The sequence below is a fragment of the Plectropomus leopardus genome, chromosome 17 (genome assembly GCF_026936395.1).
Source record: "Plectropomus leopardus strain MGB_pleo_1.0 chromosome 17, ASM2693639v1, whole genome shotgun sequence".
NCBI lineage: Eukaryota > Metazoa > Chordata > Actinopteri > Perciformes > Serranidae > Plectropomus > Plectropomus leopardus.
In genome coordinates this window covers 9,750,383-9,762,709 of record NC_142192.1, presented here as the reverse complement: position 1 = coordinate 9,762,709, position 12,327 = coordinate 9,750,383, and the positions used below count along the sequence as shown (strand labels likewise).

Sequence of the window (12,327 nt, the reverse complement as noted above, 5' to 3'; positions counted from 1 at the left end):
GTTAAGTTGTTGTTTTTTTGTTACTCTATTAATATAACAACGAATTCACCTAAAAATGGCAAAAGTGGCCCCCTAGGCGGCTCTCATTCCAAGCCAGCGAGTCAGGCTTCTTACCCATTTAAAGTTCAATGCACGATAATATCGGCATCTAATCAGTATTGGCAGATATTGGCTTTATATTGAAATATCAGGAAGGAACAGCCAACATACTGATTTATACACTGATTATATTTTTTTTTTATACTGACAAAGTGAACATGTTGAAAACATCAACCCTAAGTTAAATTATTTTTCTTATTTGGCACACTGAATGAATATTACTTACATTAAAAAGCATAAAATTGTATGTGTTCATCTGGTGGTCGGCTGTCTAGCAGAATATGATGATGTATATCGATATTGGTATCGGTTAACGGCCAAATGAGTTGTAACATGTTTGATATCGGCAAAAAAATCCAGTATTCGGCATCCCTAAATAAATATCAAAAGTGTCTCATTAATATTTAAATCATACAGCTAGCGTAGAAGCATACTAGCAGCATATTTTTTAATGAGTCTAATTGTCATGTCACTGCTGTGTTATTATAATAATAATAATAATGCATTTTATTTATAGGCGCCTTTCTTGACACTCAAGGTCACCTTACATCATCAACATAAAAGCAGACACAATATTAAAGAGACAAAATAAAATATAGAAATACAATATAAAATTAGACAATGCAATTGTGATCAGAGGGAGTAAGCCAGTTTAAACAGATGGGTTTTGATCATAATATTAAGTGACCCTATTTGTCAGATGCCTGATCAGAAAAATACTTAAGACCCCCAACTCAAAAGCATTGCTGTGACATTTACAATTTTTTAATCACTTTATATCTGTATTTTGCAGCTCAGTTTCATGGAAGAATCCAGGCCTTGACTGTGTGCAATGCACACTTTCTAAATCGGCATATTTCCAAAATTGATCAGGAATTACGTCAACCCTGCCTGTGGTACTCCAGAGCTCCAAAGAGTATCTTTAACACACAGACATTAGAGTGGTATCAATTTTCTCTTCTAACTCTCAGACGGAAAGCAAATAAGTGTATTTTCCAAAATGCAGAATTATTTCTTTAAATGTAGCTCATTTAAATATCACCAGAATAGCGAAAACCTTTAAGGCTCATACTTAAATATGAAACATGTGGTTGCTTTTGTGTTATTTCAGTAACTTGGTTACAAGGACAGAGGAAAAAACAGACTAATTCAGAGTTGAAGATGATGTTTCACAACACACTGGGATACCCATTAAAATGCTCAGAGCACCACATTAAATTTATTTCCAAAAGCCAAAGTTTTATGTAACTGGAGTATACAGAGCTCACATCTCATCTCATTTGGCAAAAACATTTTCTTAAGTTAAATTAAACATTTCCTCTGTATACAGATACAGCAGATGGATGCAAACTGAACTATCCTGCACACACTCATTTCCCAAGTTGTGTATCTAACAGCTGAATTTGAACTGCTTTAAATTGCTCTGAAGGCAGCTCAGATTCAGCTCGAGGAAGCTCTGAGGATAGCTGAATGTACCAAGGAACATGTCAAGACCTTAATATCATCATATGGCCATATAATCCTACAGTAAATTTGAAGAACGCCGGCTTCATTATTCTATTTTTGTCAACCGGTATGTTTGTTTCTATTTCCCTGTTGTCAGACTCATGGCTGTGGAAGATGAGCTGAGAGGGGGTGCCATTCCTGATATTAAGCCTCGAATCCTCACAGACCAGGTTTGTGCCTGTGTCTCTACATCTTTTATCATCCCTATTTGCTAAACCAGTCATGTCCTAAAACAGCTTGCATCATTCTTACATCACATTCAGCGCATTTGCCAAAACGCAGTGCAGGGGGGAGAAAGTTTGCAGCTGTCATACACTTCACCTATTCCCATCTTTCAAAAGTACGTTTATGTCACATCTGAAAGAACATCCCACCATCTTACCGCACACGCTTGAGCAGAGGTCAAAAACACAGTGATGATCCCAAAAATCAAGAGCTGGATGAAGCTTAAATTTATGTGGAGAGGTTAATCTAGCTCTGTGAAGGAATAGCAAGTCTCCAACACTGAAACTGAATATTATTTACCACAAGCAGATTATTATTATACCACGAGCGCATTCAATGCTGGAAAACCGTGACTGTGACTCATCAGCCACGTCACAGTTATTCTGCAGGGCTCAGCGCCGTGAATGCACCATGTGGGCTGGATTGTGACGCAGGTGAAGAGGCTGAGCGTGTGTGTGTGTTGTGTTTATGCCGAAATAACTCAGGAGCAACAACATTTGCTGTCGTTAAAATACACTGTCACCTTGTTTAAGCGCTCAGTACTGAGAGATAAAATTACCTCTTGAAACCTCAGACCATATATAGAATTGTTTCTGCACTGAGTTTGTTGTGAGATTGTACTTGCTGTTTCAACAGACTTCTTAAACAAATAAGAATGTGTGATGAGAAAAGATGACCAAACTCTGCAGGATGTAGTAAAGAAGGATTAGTTTGCAAGCCGTCCTTTTGGCTCAAACTAATGTCATAGCTATCAAAAAAACACACCCCTGATGTTAAATATTTCAGTTAGTGGAGTGATAGTGCAAGTTAGTGTTGAGAAATGCTATTCCTTCAGAGTGGGAGACTCGTTTCTTTCCAAAAGACAGAAAATCGAGAATTGAGATTTAAAGGACTAGTTCAGCATTTTGGAAACTATGTCTGTTTGCTTTCTTGCCGAGATATAGAGGAACATTGATAGCACTGTCATGTCAGTATGTTAGATTTGTAGCTGGAGTCAACAGCCAATTACCAGTAACTTTGCTTATCACAGAAATTGGAAATAGGAATATAGTAAGCCTGACTCTGTCCAAAAGTAGGTGCGAAGGTAAAAATATACATTTTTTACCTCTTTAGGGGTTGCCTCCTAAAAGTCTAAGATTCGAATCATCAGTCAGAGGCCCTCAGTTGACTGAGATTCTTTAAGTCAAGCAGTCTTTTTTTTCTATGTATGAATTTTCAGCTCACAGCAACATACATTACAGTCTCTGGCTTTTGTCTGATATCTGGATATAACAAGAAATGTTGCACATTGCCGATTCGTTGTACGCATCGTCAGTCCGCATTAGCTCGTAGGGCTAACTTGACTTGTTTACTGTATTATGCGAACATCACTGCTGCCCACTAAGACCTGTTCAAAGTCTATATAGATGAAAAGATATCAGTAGTTGAAGTTGGGTGGATATCTGGTTTTGCTGTTCTGGTTGAGTCCAGTGAACGAGCTTAAACAGGTTTAGTTTATGCAAACTGGCTGAACTGGCATTTGTCATTATGTCATGTTCTGGTAATTTTTAAAGTAGCCTACATCACAGAGCTACATCCAACTCAAATCGCCTCAATAATAAGCAATATGACAGCATTAGTGATATAATATCGCATTTGTAAACGTACTAATGGAGCAACTGGCGTCTGACAGTTTGTGTGTAATTTACTACCGAGCCAAGGCAGCTAGTGTTGGTAATCTGAAGGGGATAAAATTTTAGCAGAGGGGGGAGAGTAGTGCATTTGTTTACTTTTGGGGCTGATGAGAGAAGACATGGCAGACTGAGTCTGTTAAAAAGACTTAAAAACTGTTAAAAACTGCACCAATATGACAACATCTCGGATTTAAAACAGACGAAAGAGCTGTCCTTACTGGCTGCAGGTGTGTGAACAGAACTTTCATCAGATGCTTTGTTTTTATTTATAGCTGATGCTTGCTTTGAAAGTGCCGCAGTGACAAAGGAACAGCTGATTTATGAAGTTATAATGAGGAAATATTTATACAAAAGCTCTGTCTCACTACAAAAACTTAAACACAGTGTCAGCTAGCTGGATGGAGATGGCTGGGAAGCTCACAGTTTCTGCTAAGGTAAATGACCACACCAAAAACAAGCTAGGCTAACATTACTTGCTGTTGGCTATATTGTATGCCCTTTCCAGTAAATATCATACTTCAAGTGTGTGTAACCTGATTTAAAAAGTAACGGTACAAACACAGGGTGATAGCAAGTAGGTTTCTCATCCATCTTTTCAGTGCTTACCTCTCTAGTTTGATCTTGAGTGCACAGCTGATAGCAGCACTGTTTGTATCATATTTGTTTAACATTTAATGAATCCAGTGTGGACAGAGAGTTCTCGTGTTACACGATGCCATGTGATAGCTATATACTCGCTTTCTGTTGGGTCACGCTATCCTTATGTCCCACTTAGAATTGACTGCTAAGGCATATGTGGCACCTGGTAAAATTTGGTAAACCAGTCTGTCCGCTTGGTTTTTGGCTTATTATCAAACTGGTTTGAAATGTGTCACACCAGTCCTACCTAAGAATAATTGAATATTTGTATTGGACAGCCAAATCCAATGTGACTGACATAGTTCTCAGTTGGTTGCAGCCCTGTACCTTTGTTTTTTTATTAAACACACAAGATATAATGTGTGAATTAAGTTAATTAATTTAAGTAAGTTAATTTTAAAATGAAGTGTTTTGGTTGCATTTTGCTTTTTCCGCTACATGCAAACAACATTAAGGTCACTGAAAATTGACCTTTTGTAAAAGTCGATTCAGGATGAATATTTTCAGGAAACTGTTGGTGTTGACAGGGAAAATGGCATTTTTGACTTTTACACAGTGTGCAAAGTTATCTCCTTTGTGGGGTGTCACAAATGAGGCACCATTCCATTCAATGGCAGGTGTTACCAAAACAGTGCTGGCTCCAGTGTTGTTAACAGTCAATTTTACACATAAATGTACAGTTACTCTTTCATTATATTGAGGATCAGAGTTGTCAGAATTCCCTACGGAAATCACTGCTCCAGTTAGTCTTCCTGTAGTAGATTTTTCCAGGCTTCCGATTGGCCAATATCATCTTCATCTTTGCTTGGCTCTAGTGTACGATTATATCACCGCTTGATGGTTTGGAATGCTCTTGACAGTGCATGAATCGTGTTTTTTGTGTGTTAATTCTGATTGAGATTTTTTTTTTTTTATAACAGTGTGTGGACAATGTGGGTTTTTTTTTTTTTAGAACAAAGGAGGAAAAAAACACCTTTCAAAAATATCTGTGAACTATGCCTGAACTGGTAATATAAAAAAAGACTTACCCATGTAACATTTTAACTGGCCTCCACACTGCTTTCTTCTGTTTACTAACCTGTGGTTTTGTGGAACCTAAGAAAAAACAAAAAACATTAAGGCATTTTTGTCTACTGCTAATGGGAAAACAGTCTATTGCTTATTTTAGCGTCTTTTATTATGTCCAAAAAACCTGCAAACATTAGCTAGATTTGGTGAGAAAGAGTTTTAGTTAGCTTTAGAGGTGTTAGTAGGCAGATTTAGTTACCTTTAGACAGAGTAAGGCCGGCTGTTATTTCCCCTGTTTCCAGTCATTATGCTAAGCTACTGTTAAAGACATGAGAGTATTTTGGAGAGCGATCTTCTCATCCAAATCTCAGCAAGAAAGAAAACAAACTAATTTTATTAATGGTCTAATTATTCCTTTAAACTTTCACTTTCATGAAAGCTGTGAATCAAGATAGGTTGTAATTTTTACTCTTTTCTCTCCCTTCAGTCTATCAACCAGGGCTATGGATCCTGACTGCCGCTATCGAGCTGACCAGAGGTCATAATGGTCACTCGAGTGTAAGAAGACAAATTCAAATCCTACAAAACAACCATGAAGAGAAGCTCTGCAGTGGATCCAGCAGGATCACTGGAGGCTTCATCTCACAAGGTTCTTAAAAAAAGAAACTTTGCACATAATCAAACTTTGCCTGTACGAGAACTTGACAATCAGTTTAGCGTGAGGACCAACGTGTGCAGCGAATCGTCTGCACATTTTGACTGAAATATAAGCCAATGCCACAACAATGGCAATACTGAACCCAATGAGTTTCTTTATTTAACCGGAAGAAGTGAGAAGAAATACGTAAAACACTGGGGATGAAGACGGATTCATAATTTCCCCCGCTACAAGCAGTACACTCGCTTCTCACTGATGTGACTGCAGATGAAATGTAGAAAAGGCTTTTACAAGCACAATCTCCTCTCATGGTGACGCCTGTGACGAGCAACAAGCATGTTGTTTAATCAGTTGCCATTTATGATCATCGGATGCAGGGCCCAAAGCAAAGACCTATATTATCCGATTCTGAATAAATCATTTAGTAAGATAGTCTCACTGCAAAGGTGGTTATCATTATGATTTTTCCATCTTTTATAGTACAGCCATTCCATCTGCATAGATGCCAAATGAATCTTACAATCAACTAATTGCTTTAAATACAATCTTAACATTTTCCTTCGGCACACAGTGTAAAGCCAGAAAAACAGTCTCTTGACTTTCAGTGTATAGAAGAAGTATTTCTTAAAGCTACTAAGCCTTTTTAATAATGGAGATACTTTACAAAAATAATCTGACATTATAATGTGTTTTGTTCACTTTGTAAAAATATTATTAATCATAAGAAAGATTATATATGACGTTTCAAAACAGTGATACAAAGTGCTTCATAAATACCTGACATGAAAGAAAAATAGTGTGAAAATGTAAGGAAATATTAAAATTAAAGGGGCACTCCAGCAATTTTACAACACACAAAGTCTGCATTGTAAACTGGGCGTGTGTAGTCTGATAGACACGGGCATTAACGACTCAAGGAGGGAGATCTGAGGAAAATATGCTTTTGGTTGCATTGTGGGAAATGTAGGCTCCTGAACAAGGCCCCATTTACACCTGGTATTAGCATGTGATCTGTATATGGGCGTCATTATCTGAATGACATCTGATCCATGGGCACTTGCATTAACACGCGGCATGCCAGGCAATGCCATGGACAGGTGTCCTCCATTTCTAAATCACTTTTTGCATGGAAAGACTTGCTAGCTACTGCTAGTACTTGTTGTTTTGGTAGAATATTTCTTAATGTTTCTTAAGAGTACGGTCCTCTCACCGGTGTCATTATGCCGATCACTACTGTACTAACCCCTTACAGATGTGCTCTGACCAATCCAACCACAGTGCAATCACCTGTGTTTAAAATCAACATTTTCATGTTTTAACTAATGTACATGCAGATCAAATGTTAATTCCAGGTGTAAATGGGGTCAGAGAGTCCAGATATCTTGACCTCAGCTGCTTGAATTTTAATGATTTTGTAATCCATCTTTTACAAGGTCTCTAACTGACTAAATTACTACAGTGACCCCTTCCTCTCCAGGTAAAACAAACTATACTACATCAATTTAACATTGTCTTTAAAGGAAAACTTTACCCCACTAAGATTTTTTTTTGGCTTTTCCACCTATAATTATTATAGGACACGTTAAGCATGAAAGGGGGAGAGAGAGGGGATGACATGCAGCAAAGGGCCGCAGGATGGCGTGAAACCCACGGTCGCTGCTGTAAGGACATAGCCTTTGTGCATGGGGCTTTACCAGGTGAGCTAATGGGTGCCACACTAGTGATCTTTTGTATATAAGTTGCTTACCCTGTGTTGCATTGAATTTGGAAAGAAAACTTTTTTTTCTGACATGCCTCCACACTAAACAAAGAATTGAAAAGCTGATAATATTCTTGAATTGAAATAAAATGGATCCACCTTTAAGAGTAGAAAAACTATATCAAAAAATCCTTGTACAAACTCTCACACAACTCGTGTCTCATTGATCCAGTCATATGTGTGTGCTTCAGTGCTTCCCAAACACATGAATTCTCGCTAACAACACTTTTGCTATTTAAAACACTAGCATAAATGGGTCAGGTGCGCTACTCGTCCGTGCATGAGACTGTTTATAACGAAGTTTTTTAAAAGGGTTTTAAGGAAAATACATGCGTTTGGGAAGTGCTGAGCATCAGTTGGATAAGTGAGACTTGGATTATACTGCACAAGTTGTGCGAGAGTTCCTAAACAAATGTTTTGTTTGATGTTTTTGATGTTTTATGGACCCCTTTGACTTCAATTCATCAAGAATTTTCTCTGTTTTTAAAAAATTCTTGATTCACCATGGAGTCATGTCCAAAAAACACATTTTCTTCATTAATTCAACATAACAGAGGGTAACTGATATACCAGTGATCATTTTGGGGTTGAAGTATTCCTTTAAAAAATGTTATGCCATCAGAAATATCTGAAAAATGACAGTGACAGCTTTAGCTTCAGCAGCAGGGCTCCGGATAATCTTAAGTCGATAGTCCCCAATGAACGCTTGTGTCACTGACAGTTACATCGGAGAGCGTTAGTCTAGAAGTAATGAATTAACCTGGAAAAAACAAAACAACTTTAAAATATCATGGCTTTCACGTCTGCCATTTTCATTATTTATCTTTTTAGCCTTTCATGTTTTCTTGTACAGCACTTTGTAACATTGGTTTGAAAAGTGCTGTATGAATACATTTTTAATAACTATGATTATAAACATGTGCAACTGGAAACAAATCATATTATAGCAAGTAGTGAATTACTCATCTGTTGTGTTTAATGTTTCTGAAGCATAGATGTGCAACACTTCTGCATGTGCTTTTTAAATGCAAGGACGAGTAAGTCGATTTGTTGTCAGATATTATTCTAATGTAAAAACAAAAAAAAAAGAAAAAGATTTTTGACAGGGCTTTCTATATGGAAGGCTGCTTTTTTTAATCCAACCTGCTGACTCTTCCGTTTTTTCAGAAGAGGGTGGCATTCAGCCTTTTGCATTATACAACATAAAAAGTACTGAAAGAAGTGACCAGATAACAAAAAGAGGAGAAACAGTGAAAACAACAGAACAATAGAGTTTCTGAGCAGGGATATGTAGTATATGTGCATAAGATTTGACTGCCTTACAGTCTGTGCCACACGGCCCAAAATAATGCCAATACAAAAAACAAAACAAACAAAAACCCTGTAAACTTTGTATATTAAATGTCCTTTTTTGTAGTCAGGTGATGAAATAATAAGCAGTGTGTTGGTTAACTCTGTACGTTAGTCAGAATCATTTATATTACAGATTTCATGGTTGATATAATTTATCTTAACCTCTTGCCTTTAAAAAGACATTTTCTTTCAAGATAAATATCAAATGATACAAAGTTATATGTTTATGTTACCAGAAATGTATAAAATAGCTTAATGTATATCTATTCTTATATGTAAAATGTATTTAAATCAAGGGTAGGCCTTCAGGCATGTTGAACTTGTGGTAAAAATTGATTCTTATATTATTAACTCTTAATGCTGCAATCCAGAAACTACAGTGCTATGGCGTGACTGCGTTAATGGGATGAGAGCGAAATAATTTCCCAGCATAGCACGTTTCTGTCCTGTGGAATAATGACACAAATTCTTAAAGTATCTCGCCTATGTTTGTGTAACCAAAACAGCAGTGGTGCTTTCAACAATACTGGATTGCAGTTTTAAGTAATCTTTTGAAATACGCGTTTTATTTATTTGGCCTGCATTGCAATACAGTATTTTGAAATGTTATACCGCACTTCTGTTTTCATTTTGTTTTTTTTCAGAAGTTGCAATCCATAATGTGACAGATGTTTATAAAGATATAAAAATCTATGATAAGCCCATGAAATTTACTTTGTGTTAGCTGCAGTGGTAAGGTGCGCTACCTCTGAAATCTTTATACCACAACCTGAGAGGATACGTTATTCCATGTGGCTAGAAAACCTCCATTTATTTACGCTAACAAAGAGTTAGAATTTTTTTTCCTGGTTGCTCGTTCATTGCTATTTTAGGATCTCCTATATATAACTTTTGCCATCACAGTTCATCCTGTTTACTATTGTATTTAAGTGCCGTTACCATTATATCCATACAAATCTCCTTTTAATTACTAGGATGAGATGTTCCAGGTATTCGTCAGACTCTCAGGTGTTAAAAGGAACAAAGTGATATTGCTAGTAAGAACTTTTGATATCTTAAATGCCAAATGTACAAAAAAATTGAGACAGAATCTTTAGCAAGTGAACATTAAAGCTAAATATAATTCAAAAAGAACATTTTATGAGGGGTCTGTGCTAAGATACCTACGCTGCTTTTATTTTGGTTCCCGGCCCACATACCATCCATATAAGTAGTTTAATTTACACCTTCTCTAGAAGTTTCTATTTTTTTTTTTTTTTTAACATAAAAAGGGAGCACGAATTTGGTTTCTTGACCCAAATGAAAAATGTGACAAATGCTCCAAGCGTAATAAAACTAGGTGAGGAATATTAGTAAAGTTACTGTTGAAGGAGTGCTGTATGTTTACACAATCCTGAGACTTTAGAGGATGTATGAACCTTTTTTGACCCAAGAGTCACTTGGCCGCAGCTAAAACAGGACCTTATAAATGACATGAGATATCTTGTATATTTTGAATAAGGGTGTTTAAAAGCTATCAACATATTTATGTTTCTAAAATGGATGTATATCATTAAGAAATTAAACAAATTATTTTTCTTGGCAGCTATTATTCTGCACAATTGATCTACTGTGTCGCAAATATATAGTTAGTGGGATTTTTGACTTGAATCGGGCCTGCTGGATGTAATACCTTAGTTTACTTGACATTTCTTTTGAAATAAGCCATGCCCCATGAATAAGCCATACCCTCCAGTCCCCAGATGTTGTGTGGTGGATGTTTAATGTTGGTAGTTTTATTTATAATAGTAGTTATTGTAGGTATGATTGCGCTTGTAATTATTATTATTAGTGTAAGTATATTTGATTGATATAATTTGTTTTGTTTGAACAAAGGGAATGTACTCATTTTTCAGGTGACTTTTCTGAGTGATTTAAATAAACAAATAAATGCCTAACTGAGGATTTTTTAAACATTTTTTAGCTATCGAAGTTAGTTACTGTACAGTTTTTTATAGAGAAAATACTAAAATGCATTACGGTGATTTTCGTACCACACAGTACTATTCTATGACATTTTTGATGATTTTTGAGCAACACATTTTTTTAAACGTTTTATTCTTATTGCTATACTATAAAAGTGCTTCAGAATGGTGTACTATGACTTTTTTCAACATTTGGAGCTTCTTTGCCATCCTATAGTATGGTGTTATTCGACATACTATGACTGTACTATGTACTATGACTTTAAAAAAATTCTGAAATTGACTTTTTGGACTGTTTTTTCAAAATATCATAAAATATACTGAAACATGCTATACTATGACTCAACATTTGGAACCACAGCATTTTCGACCATTTTTCAATATGATATAGTAGGCGTTTCCCGAGATATTTTACAATGACTTTGAAACACTATAGAAACTGAGTTTTTAGACTGTTTTTTCAACATGCCATGCTAAAACATACGTCAACATGTGTTACTACAACTCCTTCCAGCATTTCAAACCACAAATTTCTTGACCAATTTTCCCCAATCCCCTAGGGCTTTTTTCTACATACTGTACTTTGGCTTGAAAAATGTTCAAAATATTGACTTTTTGGACTGTTTTTTCAACAGTCAATAGTATGAACTGTCTCAACCTGCCACACTTTGACTGATTTTAACATTTAGAGCGATGACTTTTTGGACCATTTTTTCCTGTGCTATAGTATGGCTTTTTTGGCCATACTGTAATTTGGCTTAAAACGCTCAAAATTTTGACATTATGGACTGTTTTTTAAACAGGCTGTTCTATGAACTGCCTTAACATGCTGTACTTTGACTTTTTTTACATTTAGAGCGATTACTTTTTTGAATATTTTTCCCTGAGCTATAGTATGGCTTTTTTTTTTTTTGCCATACTGTGATTTGGCTTAAAAATCTTGAAATATTGACTTTTTGGACTGTTTTTTACAGCAGGCTCTACTTTAAACTGCCTGAACATGATATAGTATGACTTTTTTAAAACATTTAGAGCGATGACTTTTTGGATAATTTTGCTATGTGCTAAAGTATGGATTTTATTGCCATGCTATAATTTGGCTCAATGACCTAAACATTCTGTCCTATGACTTTTTAAAGCATTCTGAGTGATGACTTTTTTGACCATTTTCCCCTGAGCTATAGTATGGATTTTTTTCCCATACTTTACTTTGACTTAAAACACTCCAAATATTGAGTTTTTGGACATTTTTTTCATCAGACTATACTATAAAAGACCTAAACAAGCTGTCTAATGACTTTTTAAAGCATTCTGAGCGATGACTTTTTTGACCATTTTTCCCTGAGCTATAGTATGGATATTTTTCCCATACTTTACTTTGGCTCAAAATGCTCAAAATATTGACTTTTTGGACTTTTTTTTCATCAGGCTATACTAAATAAG

The 12,327-nt window shown here is 35.9% G+C and overlaps 1 protein-coding gene across 5 annotated transcripts in view; it reads left to right on the top strand.

Annotated features, from left to right (window-relative positions):
• The window catches only part of syngap1a (synaptic Ras GTPase activating protein 1a), a 55,744-nt gene extending 44,887 nt beyond the window's left edge, over positions 1-10,857 (top strand). For 4 of the 5 annotated variants that reach the window (XM_042507110.2, XM_042507109.2, XM_088090284.1 and 1 more), the window contains 2 exons: positions 1,703-1,775; positions 5,638-10,857. In XM_042507110.2, coding sequence (XP_042363044.1) covers positions 1,703-1,775; positions 5,638-5,664 — 100 coding nt within the window. In that variant the 3' untranslated portion in view covers positions 5,665-10,857. The remainder of the gene's footprint in view (positions 1-1,702; positions 1,776-5,637) is intronic. The other variant, XM_088090283.1, reaches the window with a different exon arrangement.
• Positions 10,858-12,327: the final 1,470 nt, after the last annotated feature.